This window comes from Sebastes umbrosus, chromosome 6 (genome assembly GCF_015220745.1).
Source record: "Sebastes umbrosus isolate fSebUmb1 chromosome 6, fSebUmb1.pri, whole genome shotgun sequence".
In the NCBI taxonomy this organism is placed as follows: Eukaryota; Metazoa; Chordata; class Actinopteri; order Perciformes; family Sebastidae; genus Sebastes; species Sebastes umbrosus.
The window spans coordinates 34776875-34794445 of NC_051274.1; the positions used below are offsets into that span (position 1 = coordinate 34776875).

The following is a 17571-nucleotide window of genomic DNA, read 5'->3' on the forward strand; positions in this document are numbered from 1 at the left end:
TCCTCCCCCACCTCCACCTTCATCCACCTCCTCCACCTTCCTAGTCCACCTTCCACCTTCCACCCCCACCTTCCTCCACTTTCCTCCACCTTCCTCCTCCTCCTCCCCCACCTCCACCTTCCTCCTCCACCCTCCTCCACCTTCCTCCTCCTCCTCCCCCACCTCCACCTTCTTCCACCTTCCACCTCCACCTTCCACCTCCACTTTCCTCCTCCACCTTCCTCCTCCACCTTCCACCTCCACTTTCTTCCTCCACCTTCCTCCTCCCCTTCCTCCACCTTCTTCCACCTTCCACCTCCACCTTCCACCTCCACTTTCCTCCTCCACCTTCCACCTCCACCTTCCACCTCCACTTTCCTCCTCCACCTTCCTCCTCCACCTTCCACCTCCACTTTCTTCCTCCACCTTCCTCCTCCCCTTCCTCCACCTTCTTCCACCTTCCACCTCCACTTTCCTCCTCCACCTTCCACCTCCACTTTCTTCCTCCACCTTCCTCCTCCCCTTCCTCCACCTTCTTCCACCTTCCACCTCCACCTTCCACCTCCACTTTCCTCCTCCACCTTCCACCTCCACCTTCCACCTCCACTTTCCTCCTCCACCTTCCTCCTCCACCTTCCACCTCCACTTTCTTCCTCCACCTTCCTCCTCCACCTTCCACCTCCACTTTCTTCCTCCACCTTCCTCCTCCTCCTCCCCCACCTCCACCTTCTTCCACCTTCCACCTCCACCTTCCACCTCCACCTTCCTCTACCTCCACCTCCTTCCACCTTCCCCCGGAGCCGCTGCAGCTCATCACTGTGGATCATTGATGTTTCCTCCGGTTCCTCCAGAGAACCGACCGGTCTTGGTTAGGGGCCGGTCTCCTCTGTTGCTCCGGATCCGTTTCCGCGTTCCCGCCGCGGTGCGCACTGCAGCGGAGCTCCGATCCGTGATGTGAACAGAACGAACCGGTTCGTCCGGCTGATCCAGCTCAGAGCTGCTGCTGGCGGTGCAGAATGCGTCCAGCCAGAGGAAGAGGAGGAGAGACCGGCTGCTCTCTGAGAGGCCGAGAGGAAGCCTGAACCGTCTGATCGATCATCGATTGATCGGTAATAACCTGGACTAACCTCCGCTCCGTGCCGCTGCTTCATGTCCCGGAGATGGAGAGCTGCTGCCGGTCCTGCATGCCGTGTTTCAGCCGGCTGTGGAACTGCATCTGGCCGGACTTCCGCTACCCGACCACCACCAACACCGCCTCCACTAACCCGCAGCATGTGATCTCCAACCCGGCCGCGGAGCTCCGCACCGTGTCCGGAGACATCCGCGTCCCGGCGCCCAAGAAGCGGCCGGTGCAGCTCTACGCGGCGCTGTTCGACTTCGTGGCCCGAAGCGACGACGAGCTGACGGTGAAGGAGGGAGACAAGCTGTCGGTGCTCGAGCAGCGGGGAGACTTCGTGCTGGCCAAGAAACTCACCGGATCTCTGCAGTCCGGTCTGATACCGGCCAACTACGTGGCTCTGCTGCAGGACGAGTTCGCCAAACACAAGTAAGAGTCCTGTTCGACCCGCAGCTCCTCTGGTCTCTGGTTACTCAGGGTTCTATCCACTGTTACACCTGCTTCTATTCACCTGATTCTATTCACTGTTTCACCTGCTTCTATTCACCTGCTTCTATTCACCTGCTTCTATTCACCTGCTTCTATCCACTGTTTCACCTGCTTCTATTCACTGTTACACCTGCTTCTATTCACCTGCTTCTATTCACCTGCTTCTATCCACTGTTTCACCTGCTTCTATCCACTGTTACACCTGCTTCTATTCACCTGCTTCTATTCACCTGCTTCTATTCACCTGCTTCTATTCACTGTTACACCTGCTTCTATTCACCTGCTTCTATTCACCTGCTTCTATTCACTGTTACACCTGCTTCTATACACCTGCTTCTATTCACCTGCTTCTATTCACTGTTACACCTGCTTCTATTCACCTGCTTCTATTCACCTGCTTCTATTCACCTGCTTCTATTCACTGTTACACCTGCTTCTATACACCTGCTTCTATTCACCTGATTCTATTCAGTGTTTCACCTGCTTCTATTCGGTGCTGAGGCTTCACCTGCTGTCAAAGGTTGCCTCAATATATCATAATAAGGGACAGGCAGAAGACTAGAAGACACATTTAAAGAGACAGAAGGTGAAACTATTCACATTATATATTATATATGAACATTATGATAGAAGTATATGAAAAAATGTCCCAAAAAGTACGAAAAAAAGTCTGACAAATGTCCAAAGCCATCCATCCTCTGAATGCTCTAGGTCTCTAGTCTGATCCATCATCCTCTGAATGCTCTAGGTCTCTAGTCTGATCCATCATCCTCTGAATGCTCTAGGTCTCTAGTCTGATCCATCCATCCTCTGAATGCTCTAGGTCTCTAGTTTGATCCATCCATCCTCTGAATGCTCTAGGTCTCTAGTTTGATCCATCCATCCTCTGAATGCTCTAGGTCTCTAGTTTGATCCATGCATCCTCTGAATGCTCTAGGTCTCTAGTTTGATGAGGCTGTGATTATCCTAGAGGTCACCACAGGTCATTTTATACAGGGAGGTGACGTTTATAAAGAAATGGTCTCTGTCTACGGGGACGTGATTCTGGGGACAGAAGCTGACCGAGGTTTTGACCTTCTCTGCTGTTAAAGACTTTCTAGTGTTGATATCAAAATATGATATGAACTCATGATGTGTCTCCACTGAAAGGCTGAATCTGCTCTCAGTATCCTGTAGAGAAATGATAGAATTTGACCTGATGTGACTTCCTGAGAGATTTCTACAGCTGAAGTCTAATTTAAATTATTTTTAGGTGAAACATTAGTCGATTATTTGGTTCATCAATCAAAAGAGTTTTGTTAATTATCAATTATCAAAAAAGTTTGGCAACTTTTTTGATAATTGATTTACTATTGAAATTACTATTTTTATTTACTATTTTTTATTTACTATTAATTTACTGTTTCTAAGTCTCCATTTGGCCGACTGTTTAATTGATTTACTTGTTTTATTTCGTTTGAAATTAGTGCTGCATGATTGTGTCCAAAATTATAATAAAGTACTATTTCTAGCACCAGTGCCTAATAGATTGACAATAAATTAAGATACATTTAGTAGAATGAGTAAATAAGATAAGTAAAATAAAAAAGGATAAAAATATTTTTAAAAAGTAAGCTATAAAACAGAAAAGGAAGAAATATTGCACACAATGAACAGTGATATTGCATGAAAATGGAATAATCACGATTATATCGATCAACATTGATGATTCACTGATTTTAGATATTTTTATTGCACTTTCACATTAAAATAAACAGAGCGCTTTTAATGTACAGATTAGGGCCGAACGAACTGACATTGCAATATTTTTTTTTCAAAATATATTTATATTACAATATGAAAAAATCCAGGACTATTCACCCTACCCCGTTGTTAGCTATATTTTAAAGTTAAATGCTTTAATCTGGTGCACTTTGAGAGCAAAGTTAGCAACAATAAGAGAATAATAATATGGTAATGGTGTAACACTTTTAACATTTTGGTACTTCAGTGTTTCACCTTTTTTTTAGTATTTTGGTATGTGATAATGTTTGTGTGTATGTTGTCTCATTGTGATGATATGTTGTTGTTGTTGTTGTTGTTGTTGTTGTTGTTGTTGTTGTTGTTGCTGTTGCTACGGTGATAAAACCAAACTGCCTTATGAATCTCAGAGAAGCTGATGTGGAGCGGGCAGAGCAGAGTACCGGCTGCTTGTGAGAAGTTCCGATACGCAAGAAAAAGTTGTGGTACACCAAGGAGTAAAATGTAGAAGTGCCAGTTCTGCCTACCAGTGTCGTGAAGAATCTGGAGATACGATGCGCATCATGATACAGGGGTCATGAGTCAATATAATGCGATTTTTAAAAAATCTAATTTTAGGAAAACTATCAGTATAAAGACACACCATACTTTGAGAGGACACATACAGCGTTAATCTTTGCATATAGACTATTTAGCCATATTCAATGTTTTTTCGATATTTTCTTACACCACTACTGAAAATGGAGAAAATAAATAACCATTTTCCCAAAACCCAAGTTGACAAATTCAAACAGCTGGTTTTGTCCAACCGAGAGTCCGAAACCCAAAATATTGAATTTCCTGTCCCAGAAACCAAAAGCATTCATATTTGAGGAGGTGTAACCTGCCCTTTGGATATGATATTATTAATATTGCATATATTGGTCTGTTGTTTATACTCATAGAAACGTAACCTCCTGTCATCCTTCTGGCATCCAAAGCAAAGTTGAACACAAATGTTCTGAGGTAAAACAAACAAACAGCGTCTGCTGCTGTTGAACCAGACGGGAGCTAAAAGTAGCCGCGAGGCTGCAGCTGCACGTCCTCCATTATTCATCCAGCCTGCAGGGAATCATCATGTTTCAGCACAGAGCTCCGTCTGTGCTCAGGACTCCACATGTCCCACTGTCCTCGAACACAACACTGAGCACCAGATAGCAATAATAACATCACTGATTCCTGTTGAATCATAGTTATAGCGCCACCTACTGGCAACAGGAAGTTACGCTCGCTGTATTTTGGCATACTACTCTTCGAAAGTTAACCAGATCCAACTTAAACTTAGTCAGCGTGACGTTAAGATGTTCGCGATGCCAGACGGCGAAGCTTTTGTTGAACGTGCTTGCCGTGGCGACGCATCTTTCGCCATGAAACAGGAAGTTGTTTTTGATGCTAGCAAACAAAGGAAACTTGGCATTTAAAGTGTTAAAATATGTTATCTGATAAGATTCTCGTGGGTATGGCAAGGTTGCTCGATAGCGCCCCCTACAAAATTTCAACAAAGCAGCCCTCGCAGTACATTTCACCTAGATGTACGAAATTTGGTCGGCACATGTATCACATGTAGACTTTAAAAAAAGTCTTTCGGGGCCATGCTCTAAACACAACAGGAAGTCGGCCATTTTGAATTTTTGTATGAATTTTTTGTGTATTTTTGGCTATTTCCAGGCTCTGTACTTTAACGAACTCCTCCTACAGATTTAACCCGATTGACTTCAGATTTGGTCAGTACAATCTGAAGACATTTGTGATGAAAATTTATTCAAATCGTGAGTTTTCATAAAACGGCGTTGACGTGGCGTGGCGGAGAATTTACATGATTCGCCATTGAACAACAAACTGTTATAACTTGAGTGTACTTGGTCCAATCTGCCCCAAACTTGACCTACTACATAAGAGTTCAGGCCTGAGGACATCTACATGACAATATTGACTCACAGTCGCAGCGCCACCTACTGGCAACAGGAAGTCAGCGTTATGTGACAAACATCATGCGATTTACATGATATTTACATAGTGTGATCTACACTTGATAATGAGCAACATAATGCATGTTTAGCGCCACATAGTGTACACAGGAAGTTGTGCAAAATCTGCAATACGTCATTTCCTGTGCCACTCGATCCACGCAGGAAATAACATCTAACTTGTTTAACAGTGTCCGATGGTCACAGAAATGTAGGGCTGCGTCAATCGGCGTCCCGAAAGTACCCCCCTGACGTGCACGAAGCGGCGAGGGCCCGTTCATCGCTGCTTGCAGCTTTAATACGTTGAAGCTCTATACTTTGTTCCGGTGATGAACATCGGACCGTGACAGAAACTATTTTAAAAATCAAATGTGTGCCAGTTTTTAAATAGCAACCAAAAAGATGAAAGCACCGGTGTTCTTCTGATAATCCAGTCTGTTTGTTATCTCCTCCAGCATCACTGTTACATTCCTGTACGGAGATAAGCTCAGCTTCAAAGCACACCTACAGCAACATACTGAGAGGCTTTTATACTATTGTTGTGTCCACCCCATTTATATTAATAAGAAAAGACTAAATATTAAAACCATCTCTGAGTATAAAGCTCAACAGCACAAACTGCAGCCTCCATCATGACCTCGCAGTTAAATCAGCGTCTCTGAACTAGAACATGATAACCTTCATGAAGGGATTAGCTTTAGCTAAGTGTTCCTAATAAACTGGTAACTGAGTGTTTATCTTTACTGTTAGATAACTTCTCACTGTTTTTTTAAGGGAAAGTCAAATGAACCTTCTGGTTTGTCTGATATGAACAGAAAGGAGCAGACCATGTGAATTACACCCAGGGGCATTTTTTACAGCAAAAAGTGGAAAAGAAAAATTTAATCGCACATTTTTTATCTGTTCTAAATGAACCTTAAAGGGAGATTAGTCAAGTATTTAATCCTCTTATCAACATGGGAGTGGGCGAATATGCTGCTTTATGTAAATGTATGTATATATTTATTATTGTAAATCAATTAACAACACAAAACAATGACAGATATTGATCCAGAAACCCTCACAGGTACTGCATTTAGCATAAAACAATATGCTCAGATCATAACATGGCAAACTGCAGCCCAACAGGCAACAACAGCTGTCAGTGTGTCAGTGTGCTGACTTGACTATGACTTGCCCCAAACTGCATGTGATTATCATAAAGTGGGCATGTCTGTAAAGGGGAGACTCGTGGGTACCCATAGAACCCATTTACATTCAATGATCTGGAGGTCAGAGGTCAAGGGACCCCTTTGAAAATGGTCATGACAGTTTTTCCTCGCTAAAATTTAGCGTAAGTTTGGAGCGTTATTTAATTGATGGATTCTTCAGGTTTTATAGTTTCATGTAGGGATGCACCGATGCCAGCAGTACTTACATTTGGGTATTCGCCGATATCGAGTACCGGGCACCCTGCTCCCGGTGCGACTGTTGACCGGGGCGGACTGTCCTCAGTGCGTCCCAACCGTGTCGTGCCTCCAGGGCAGGGCTCGGTCCACGTAAAAGGCGCCAGGGGTCTGCGGCGATGTCTGCAACCCACCCGACCCGTCTTGCAACACGGACCAAGGAGTCTAACGCACGCACGAGTCAGAGGGTGCAAGCAAAACCCCGTGGCAAAAATAAGAGTGAGGGCCGGCGCGTGACGGCTGAGGTCGGATCCCGCCACCATAAAGTGGTATCGGTGCCGTTGTATCGGAGCCGTTTTGCGAGTACGAGTACATGAGCACAGTATCGGACCTGATACCCGATATCGGTATCGGTGCATCCGTAGTTTCAGATGATACCAGGATCTTCACTCTAGCTTTAAAACTGAACCCGCTACAACCTAAAAAACACAAGTTGCGTTAATGTGTTAAATAAATTTAAAACATATTTGTGTTAACTCAGACGGCCCTAAAAATATCTACATTTATTACACACCGTCAGTTTCCTGACAAACAAAGCGCCATCTTTTCACGGTGTATGATATGAGAATTTGTGTTTTTGTGGAAATATACTTCTACAGGATGTGTGTTAAGGTAAACGTTCTTCATCGTCTCCTACACTGAGTTGTGTTTGTTTGTTTTAAAACCAGTTTCAATTAGTCATTTTAAGGTCGGGCAAACTTTTCTCCTGTGACGAAGCTCCTATGATATGGTACTCAATAATTATTAGTATTATGTGACCTACACCAATGGACTTATAGTAGCTTCATAGTATTTTTAGTTAATTATTTTCATAGTCGGTCAATCTGCTGATTAGTTTATTATCAATGAATCATTTTTGTCTATAAAACGTCAGATAATGCTGAAAAACTCCAAGATGACATCATGAAATAACATGTTTTATCAGAACAATCGTACAAAATACAAAAAATATAAAATATGAAGTGATATAAAACAGCAGTAAGTTAGCATTTTTGCTTGAAAAATGACAACTTCCTGTTGATTGAGTAATCGATGTACTCCTCTAGTATCCCTGTAATATTCCCATATTAGAAACTTCTAGTGCTGGTACTTTATCTCCACAGTAGTTTTAGATTTTTGTACGTTGAATGTATCACTAGAGTAGAATATTTCTGGAGTCTATCAGGTCTCTGCTGTTTCTTGAGTAGCTGCTTGTAGTTTCTGTGGGTGAAACCTGAGCGGCGTTCAGAGGCGACACGCCCTCCTGATAACGGAGAGTAAATAAAGGTCGGTTAGTTTCTGTATCTGAGCAAACAGGCAGCACTCAGCAACAAGCTTCTGAATAATACACCCCTCCAAAGTAGTCACTGTTATACAGTATATAAACACTGGATGTATTTATGGTATCAGTGGTGGAGGAAGTATTACTCCAGTAAAAGTAGGGGAGAGTGGGGCCTGTTGGGACGTTTTGTATTGACACCAAAATAACCTCCCAAAACATTTCCCTCACAGATTAGTGGGGTTTTCTTTTTAATTTATAAGGGACATGTAATGTTTTATACTTCTGGTGAATATAATCCATCAATCTGATTTCCATAGATGTATTTTGTATATACAGTTCCCTTTGTTAACGCCTTATTTTGAAAAGCTGACGTAGTCCCACGTGTCTACTTCCTCTAACTTCTCCAAGGTGGTCTCTAGCTCTCCCGTCAGCTCGTTCTCTTTATCCATCCATGGTCAGCTCCATCGGGGCCGTTTCAATGCAGAGAACACAGATGTCAGTATCTGGGTGCTCTACAGTCGTAGCGTCGGCCCATTTTACCACGGAGACGAAAGCGACGGCCGGCTCCACCGCCACGTTACCGCCATACGATAACGATTCCTGTCCGTGACAGAGTTAGCATGCAGCTTTAGCTCTGCTCTGTCTAGCTCTGCTTTTCCTGTCAATGTGTGAAACCCAAAGTGTTTCCATCCTTTACTGGATGTGTAGTGTTTACCACGCTGGATTTAACATGGGAGGGTGCAGGTCGTATCCACGACGACCCTCCAACGTTTTAGACTCTCTGAGGTTTGTTTTGGTTGACGGATACGGAACGGATATGACGTCACGTTACTCAGACTACCACAATAAAAGTGGTACCTTCCTTCTACCTCCACAGAGACTCAGATGAAGCAGATATATCGATTCTGGCATTAAAACATTTCAAAATCATAAAAAAAACATGATACTTCGTTGAATTGATTTTGTTTTCCCACCCCTACATTTTAAATACTGTTGGGTAGTTTAATATTAAAATATAAAGCATCATATCTTCCAAGTTTTCATATGTTTTGTTTGTAAAATCTAAATGTGTACCTACAGCTGTGGGATAAATGTAGTGCAGTAGAAGTATAAAGTAGCATGAATTGGAAATAGATATCTGAAATGTGTACTTTCATGTATTGTGGTGAATGTGTCCCATCATGCATCAGTGGGGCTCCAGGACGCTGCTGCTGTTAGAACTGACCGGACCAGTTAGTGAAACGTTCCCCTTCGTCACTCTGTGACTGTCTGACAGCTTGCTATGTGCACCATGTGACCTGTGTGTGTGTGTGTGTGTGTGTGTGTGTGTGTGGGCTTCTGCATGTAACACATTCTTCTTCTCTTTGTTCACACTCCTTTCATTCATCCTTTCATTCAATCATTCATTTATGTTTCTATTCATGGTGATTGTGCTGTTCTTTGTGTTAAACGTCTGATCATTCCTTCGTCCCTCCATCTTGTCCTCTGTCCCCCGTCCTCTGTCCTCTGTGCAGGTGGTACTACGGGAACATAAACCGGGTGAAAGCTGAGAAGCTGCTGCTGGCGTCCCAAAACAAAGATGGCTCCTTCCTGGTTCGCATCAGTGAGAGTCACAGTGACGAGTACACGATCTCTGGTAGGTGGCACCGCCCATCCGTCCATCCCTCCGTCCATCCCTCCCTCCATCCCTCCCTCCCTCCATCCCTCCATCCCTCCTTCCCTCCATCCCTCCGTCCATCCCTCCCTCCATCCCTCCATCCCTCCATCCATCCATCAGCAGCCACCTCTTTCTTCTTGTATTTTCTTTCTCTTTCCACTCATCCTGTCTTCTTTATTTAGTTCACTTCCCTTTTCAATCCCGTTCTGACTTCTTTAGCTCCGTCTTGTTTATGTAGCTGCTGTGAACCTGATTATAATAGAATATAATATTAATAAGTATGTTTTCTTTAGTGAATAATCCCCTGATAAGAATTGTGTTTTCGTTACCTTAGAATGAGCCGTTTATGTCTGCATACGTACGACGGGTGAAAAAAATCAGTTCAGTAATGTTATTTGCTTCATCTGACTCTATGTGGAGGTAGAAGGAAGTTACCGCTTTTATTTTTGTAGTCTGAGCAACGTGACGTCATATCCGTTCCGTATCCGTCAACCAAAACAAACCGCAGCGAGCCGAAACGAGGAAGTCTAAAACGTTGGAGTGTCGTCGTGGATACGACCTGCACCCTCACATGTTAAATCCAGCGTGCTAAACACATCCATTTAGACTTTATGTAAAAAAACTGCATGTGATTATCATAAAGTGGGCATGTCTGTAAAGGGGAGACTCGTGGGTACCCATAGAACCCATTTACATTCACATATCTGGGGGTCAGAGGTCAAGGGACCCCTTTGAAGATGGCCATGAGAGTTTTTCCTCGCCTAAATTTACCGTAACTTCATAGCGTTAATTGGCATTCTTGCCGACAAGCTAGCGTGGTATAGCTTGAAAACAGAGCCCGCTACAACCTCTGAAAGACAGAATAATGGTACAAAGCGGCGTCTGCCGACCGTTTTCTCACCACTCTCACTCACCACTTAGCTTCATTCAAGATGAACAATGAGAAGAGTCTTCTGTGTTTGTCCTCTTGACGTTAATCGTTGGCTTGTTTTCCTCACTTCCGTTTCTCTTGTCGTACACTGATTCGTTAAAGCTGAACAGCCAATCGGAGTGATTTCTCTCACCGACGAGCTCCGCCGTCGATTCGACACGCTGAATCGGCCGTAAAAACTCCGATATGGGCAGACTAGAGCCGTCGGTGAGGGACACACCGCAAAAAACTAGACCGACAGATGTGAGATTGATTTTTCTCATCTAACTCTCAAAAAGAAAAAAGCATATTACCAAAATGTTGAACTCTGAAAGTTGTCGACTAACTGTCAGACGTTTCTGTTTTGTTTTCTGAAATGAAACTGGAGCTCGTTGATAGAAGAAGTGAGATTATTAGCTGGAGTGTTTTCTAGAGCGGAGAGTTTCGTGTCTTTAGTAGTAACCTACATTTGGAAGCCTTTTCTGAATGAGCCCTGAGCCCGTTCTCTCATGGACCTCCTGAGATTTAAAGCCTCTCTCTCTCTCTCCTCTTCATCACCTCCAGCTCATCTCTCTCTCTCTCTCTCTGCTCCTCTTTTCTGTTCGCCCTCTGGCTTCACCATCTTCTGCATCTTTTCCTCTCCATCCCTCCGTCCACTTCCTCCCTCTCTCCCCTCCCCCCCTCCTCTGTTCTTCAAGGTCCTCCAGGTCCCGGAGGGAAAATGCTGCAGTTAGACGTTGAGTTTTCAGTGAGCTAGTCCTCCTGAAATATGCATCATCAGTGCTCTCTGTGTGCCTGAGAGTGAAGGCAGAACAGACCACACCTTCTGTTGTACGGCACGATTACACACATCCTGTCTGATTTACTGTCGTATAAATACGACCGTGTTCTTGTTGTTTGAGCGAGTAATAATATAGTTTGTGTTTTTCTGTGAGGACTAACCTCATGTCTGTATCTCCTGTTTCTACATGTTTGGATGCTGCAGTCAGTATCTGATGCAACTTCACTTCTTTGATATTTAAAGCTGTATGTATGTGTCGATGTCTTTAGTGCGATTACAGCAACGTAGTTGGGGTATAAAGCGTTCCACTTGTCTGTCCGTCCGTCCGTCAATCCATCCTTCCGTCTGTCCGTCCGTTCGCGTGTCACACTTTTGTTTCCGGAGCAGAACTCAACTACTTTAGCAGGGGTCAAGCAGTGATCGGGGGTATATGAGCCATGCTCACTTTTGCCTTGTTTTTAAAAGGGCTGTCAAATTTAATGCAATAGCAATGTTAAGCTGTAGTGGGCTAAAAGATACTGGTATCATATGAAACTACAAAACCTGATGAATCCATCGGTACCAACCATGGCATACTAGCTTGTTGCGAAGGAGGTTAAATAACGCTCCAAACTAGTGCTACATTTTGGCGAGGAAAAACGGTCATGTCCATCTTCAAAGGGGTCCCTTGACCTCTGACCTCCAGATCAGTGAATGTAAATGGGTTCTATGGGTACCCACGAGTCTCCCCTTTACAGACATGCCCACTTTATGATCATCACATGCAGTTTGGGGCAAGTCATAGTCAAGTCAGCACACTGACACACTGACAGCTGTTGTTGCCTGTTGGGCTGCAGTTTGACATGTTATGATTGGAGCATATTGTTTTATGCTAAATGCAGTACCTGTGAGGGTTTCTGGATCAATATCTGTCATAGTTTTGTGTTGTTAATTGATTTACAATAATAAATATATACATACATTTGCATAAAGCAGCATATTTGTCCACTCCCATGTTGATAAGAGGATTAAATACTTCAACATATCTGTTCTTTGTACGTATTTCCAATGCAAACTCCCCATACTGTATACTGTACTGTGTTATATAAGCTTTTGTTTAAAAAAGACCTCCGTCAGAGCAAGTTTGGATAAAGTTTTGAGTGTTCGGGTATTTTTTTTTCATTAGATTTCTTGATTGTATAAAAATCTTTGTTTTACATATTTTAAAGTGGATTTAGTCAAAGGATTTATTTATTTATTAGTTTATATATCAGGGGTCAGGGACGATGCAAAAAAAACATTTTAACAGGTCACAAAAACATGATACAGATGTGTTGCATATAAGATTTCTAGCCAACTCCATAATTATGACCCCTGGTGAGGCTTTTCTGCTTAAACAGGTCATAACATCTCATCATATTGAGTGCATCATAAATGGTGACATTCTCATTCATGTGACATGATCATATCAAAATTACAGTATTTACATCACATAACAATCATTTTACATGTGGTGCATATGTGTGTATTTGCATAATGTATATCTATCTGTTCCTCTATCTGTGTATACAGTATGTGTGTGTTTGCATGATACACATTAAATATAATTGCTGACATGCTCTTGAAACAAGAGTTATACTGTCTGTAACCTGGACATCTACTCTGCTTGTCATTCAGGATGTCTGATGTTTCTACTGAACTAGATTAATTTTAAGGCTGTGAAAAAGACTGAAATCACACATTTTCCATCTAATGGAGAAATAATCAGATTTCATGAGTCAGTTTATTTAGGATGTGACTTTTTGTGTATTTAAACAGTTTGTCTCCACATTATAACTCTCCTCTCCCTCTTGCAGCCCGGAGTGAGGGGAAAGTGTACCACTTCAGGATCCAGCGCTCCACCATCGGGGCGTACTTTGTGTCGGATAAGATCTCCTTCGCTACCCTGGGAGAGCTGATCTCCTACTACCAGAAAAAACCCCAAAGCCTGGGAGTGCTGCTAGAGGAGCCCTGCGCCCAGCAGGTAAGACCTTGAAAAAAGTCATAGTATAGTATGTCGAAACATTTTGTGAAAAAAAGTCATACTATAGTATGTTGAATTTTTTTTTTTTTTTAAAGTCATACTATAGTATGTCGAAAAATTTCAAGAAAAAAGTCATAGTATAGTTTGTCGAAATTAAAAAAAAAAAAAGTCATAGTAAGAACATTTTATAAAAAACGTCATACTATAATATGTCGACAAATTTCACGAAAAAAAGTCATAGTATAGTAAGTCGAATAATTTCATGAAAAAGAAGTCATAGTATAGTATGTCGAAAATTTTATGAAAAAAAATAGAATAGTATGTCGAAAAATTTCAAGAAAAAAAAGTCATGATAGAGTATGTCGAAAATTTTAAAAAAGTCATAGTACGAAAATTTTATAAAAAAAAGTCATAGTATATAATATTGAAAAATTTCATGAAAAAAAGTCATGGTATAGTATTTTGAAAATTTTATTAAAAAAATTCATATTGTAGTATGTCGAAAAATTTCCTGAAAATAAAGTCATGGTAAAGTATGTTGAATTTTTTTTTTTTTTTTTTTAACAGTCATGTCATAGTACGAAAATTTTATTAAAAAAAGTCATATTATGGTATGTCGGAAATATTTCAAGTAAAGTCATAGTATAGTATGTCGAAAATGTTCATTAAAAAAAAGTCATAGTAAAGTACAGCGAAAAATTTCAAGAAAAAAAGTCATAGTAAATTTTGTCGAAGATTTTCATGAAAAAAAAGACATAGTATAGTACGTCGAAAAATGTTGAGAAAAAAAATGTATATTATAGTATGTCGAAAAATTTAAAGAAACAAAGTCATAGTATAGTATGGCGAAAATTTTAAAAAAGTCACAGTAAGAACATTTTATAAAAAAAAGTCATATTGCAGTAACTCGAAAAATTTCATGAAAAAAAGTCATAGTATAGTATGTAGAAAAATTTCATGAAAAAAGATTCATTGAATAGTACGTCGAAAAATTTCAAGAAAAAAAGTTTTGGTATAGTATGTCGAAAATTTCATGAAAAAAAGTTATAGTATAGTGCGTCGAAAAATTTCTAGAAAAAAGTTATAGTACAGTATGTCGAAAAGTTTATGAAAAGAAGTCATAGTATAATATGGAATATTTTATGAAAAAAACTCAGTATAGAACGTCGAAAAATTTAGAGAAAAAAATGTATAGTATGTCGAAAAATTTCAAGAAAAAAGTCATAGTATAGTTTGTCGAAATTTAAAAAAAAAAAAGTCATAGTATATTATGTCGAAATTTAAAAAAAAAAAAAAAGTCATAGTATAGTATGTCGAAAATTTTCATGAAAAAAAAGTCATAGTAAAGTACGTAGAAAAATGTATAGAAAAAAATTATAGTATAGTATGTCGAAAAGTTTATGAAAAGAAGTCATAGTATAATATGGAAAATTTTATGAAAAAAACTTAGTATAGAATTTCAAAAAATTTCATGAAAAAAAGTCATAATATATTATTTCGAAAATTTCACGAAAAAGAAGTCATAGTATATTATTTCGAAAATTTCATAAAAAAAAGTCACAGTATAATAAGTCGAATAATTTCATGAAAAAGTCATAGTATAGTATGTCGACAAATTTCAAGAAAAAAAGTCATAGTAAAGTTTGTCGAAGAATTTCATGAAAAAAAGACACAGTATAGTACGTCGAAAAATTTAGAGAAAAAAAATGTATATTATAGTATGTCGAAAAATTTAAAGAAAAAAGTTATAGTATAGTATGTCGAAAATTTCATGAAAAAAAAATAGAATTTTATGTCGATCAATTTCAAGAAAAAAAAGTCATGATAGAGTATGTCGAAAATTTTTAAAAAAGTCATAGTACGAAAATTTTATAAAAAAAAGTTTTATAATGAAAAAAGATTCATTGAATAGTACGTTGAAAAATTTCATGGAAAAAAAGTCATAGTAAAGTATGTCGAAGATTTTCATGAAAAAAAAAAAGTCATAGTATAGTATGTCGAAAGATTCCATGAAAAAAAGTGACAGTATAGTAAGTCGAAAAATTTCATGAAAAAAAAGTCACAGTATAGTAACTCGAATAATTTCATGAAAAAAAGTCATAGTATAGTATGTCGAAAATTTAAAAAAAAGTCATAGTACGAAAAATTTATAAAAAAAAGTCATATTGCAATATGTCGAAAAAATTCCTGAAAATAAAGTCATAGAATAGTAACTCGAAAAATTTCATGAAAAAAAAGTCATAGTATAATATGTCGACAAATTTCACGAAAAAAAGTCATAGTATAGTAAGTCGAATAATTTCATGAAAAAGAAGTCATAGTATAGTATGTCGAAAATTTTATGAAAAAAAATAGAATAGTATGTCGAAAAATTTCAAGAAAAAAAAGTCATGATAGAGTATGTCGAAAATTTTAAAAAAGTTATAGTACGAAAATTTTATAAAAAAAAGTCATAGTATATAATATTGAAAAATTTCATGAAAAAAAGTCATGGTATAGTATTTTGAAAATTTTATTAAAAAAATTCATATTGTAGTATGTCGAAAAATTTCCTGAAAATAAAGTCATGGTAAAGTATGTTGAATTTTTTTTTTTTTTTTTTTAACAGTCATGGTATAGTATGTCGAAAAATTTCATGAAAAAAAGTCATGATAGAGTATGTCGAAAATTTTAAAAAAGTCATAGTACGAAAATTTTATTAAAAAAAGTCATATTATGGTATGTTGGAAATATTTCAAGTAAAGTCATAGTATAGTATGTCGAAAATGTTCATTAAAAAAAAGTCATAGTAAAGTACAGCGAAAAATTTCAAGAAAAAAAGTCATAGTAAATTTTGTCGAAGATTTTCATGAAAAAAAAGACATAGTATAGTATGTCGAAAAATGTTGAGAAAAAAAATGTATATTATAGTATGTCGAAAAATTTAAAGAAACAAAGTCATAGTATAGTATGGCGAAAATTTTAAAAAAGTCATAGTACGAACATTTTATAAAAAAAAGTCATATTGCAGTAACTCGAAAAATTTCATGAAAAAAAGTCATAGTATAGTACGTCGAAAAATTTCAAGAAAAAAAGTTTTGGTATAGTATGTCGAAAATTTCATGAAAAAAAGTTATAGTATAGTGCGTCGAAAAATTTCTAGAAAAAAGTTATAGTACAGTATGTCGAAAAGTTTATGAAAAGAAGTCATAGTATAATATGTAATATTTTATGAAAAAAACTCAGTATAGAACGTCGAAAAATTTAGAGAAAAAAATGTATAGTATGTCGAAAAATTTCAAGAAAAAAGTCATAGTATAGTTTGTCGAAATTTAAAAAAAAAAAGTCATAGTATAGTTTGTCGAAATTTAAAAAAAAAAAAAAAGTCATAGTATAGTATGTCGAAAATTTTCATGAAAAAAAGTCATAGTAAAGTACGTAGAAAAATGTATAGAAAAAAGTTATAGTATAGTATGTCGAAAAGTTTATGAAAAGAAGTCATAGTATAATATGGAAAATTTTATGAAAAAAACTTAGTATAGAATTTCAAAAAATTTCATGAAAAAAAGTCATAATATATTATTTCGAAAATTTCACGAAAAAGAAGTCATAGTATATTATTTCGAAAATTTCATAAAAAAAAGTCACAGTATAATAAGTCGAATAATTTCATGAAAAAGTCATAGTATAGTATGTCGACAAATTTCAAGAAAAAAAGTCATAGTAAAGTTTGTCGAAGAATTTCATGAAAAAAAGACATAGTATAGTACGTCGAAAAATTTAGAGAAAAAAAAATGTATATTATAGTATGTCGAAAAATTTAAAGAAAAAAGTTATAGTATAGTATGTCGAAAATTTCATGAAAAAGTCATAGTATAGTATGTCGAAAAATTCCATGAAAAAAATGACAGTATAGTAAGTCGAAAGATTTTATGAAAAAAAAGTCACAGTATAGTATGTCGAAAATTTTATGAAAAAAAAATAGAATTTTATGTCGATCAATTTCAAGAAAAAAAAGTCATGATAGAGTATGTCGAAAATTTTTAAAAAAGTCATAGTACGAAAATTTTATAAAAAAAAGTTTTATAATGAAAAAAGATTCATTGAATAGTACGTTGAAAAATTTCATGGAAAAAAGTCATAGTAAAGTATGTCGAAGATTTTCATGAAAAAAAAAAAGTCATAGTATAGTATGTCGAAAGATT

The 17571-nt window shown here is 38.3% G+C and overlaps 1 protein-coding gene across 1 annotated transcript in view; it reads left to right on the forward strand.

Annotated features, from left to right (window-relative positions):
• Positions 1–662: 662 nt before the first annotated feature.
• The window catches only part of zgc:194282 (tyrosine-protein kinase Srms), a 34896-nt gene continuing 17987 nt past the window's right edge, over positions 663–17571 (forward strand). Inside the window, exons 1-3 of the mRNA XM_037773220.1 lie at positions 663–1525; positions 9552–9673; positions 13221–13387. Of these exons, the coding sequence (XP_037629148.1) occupies positions 1140–1525; positions 9552–9673; positions 13221–13387 (675 nt within the window). The 5' untranslated portion in view covers positions 663–1139. The remainder of the gene's footprint in view (positions 1526–9551; positions 9674–13220; positions 13388–17571) is intronic.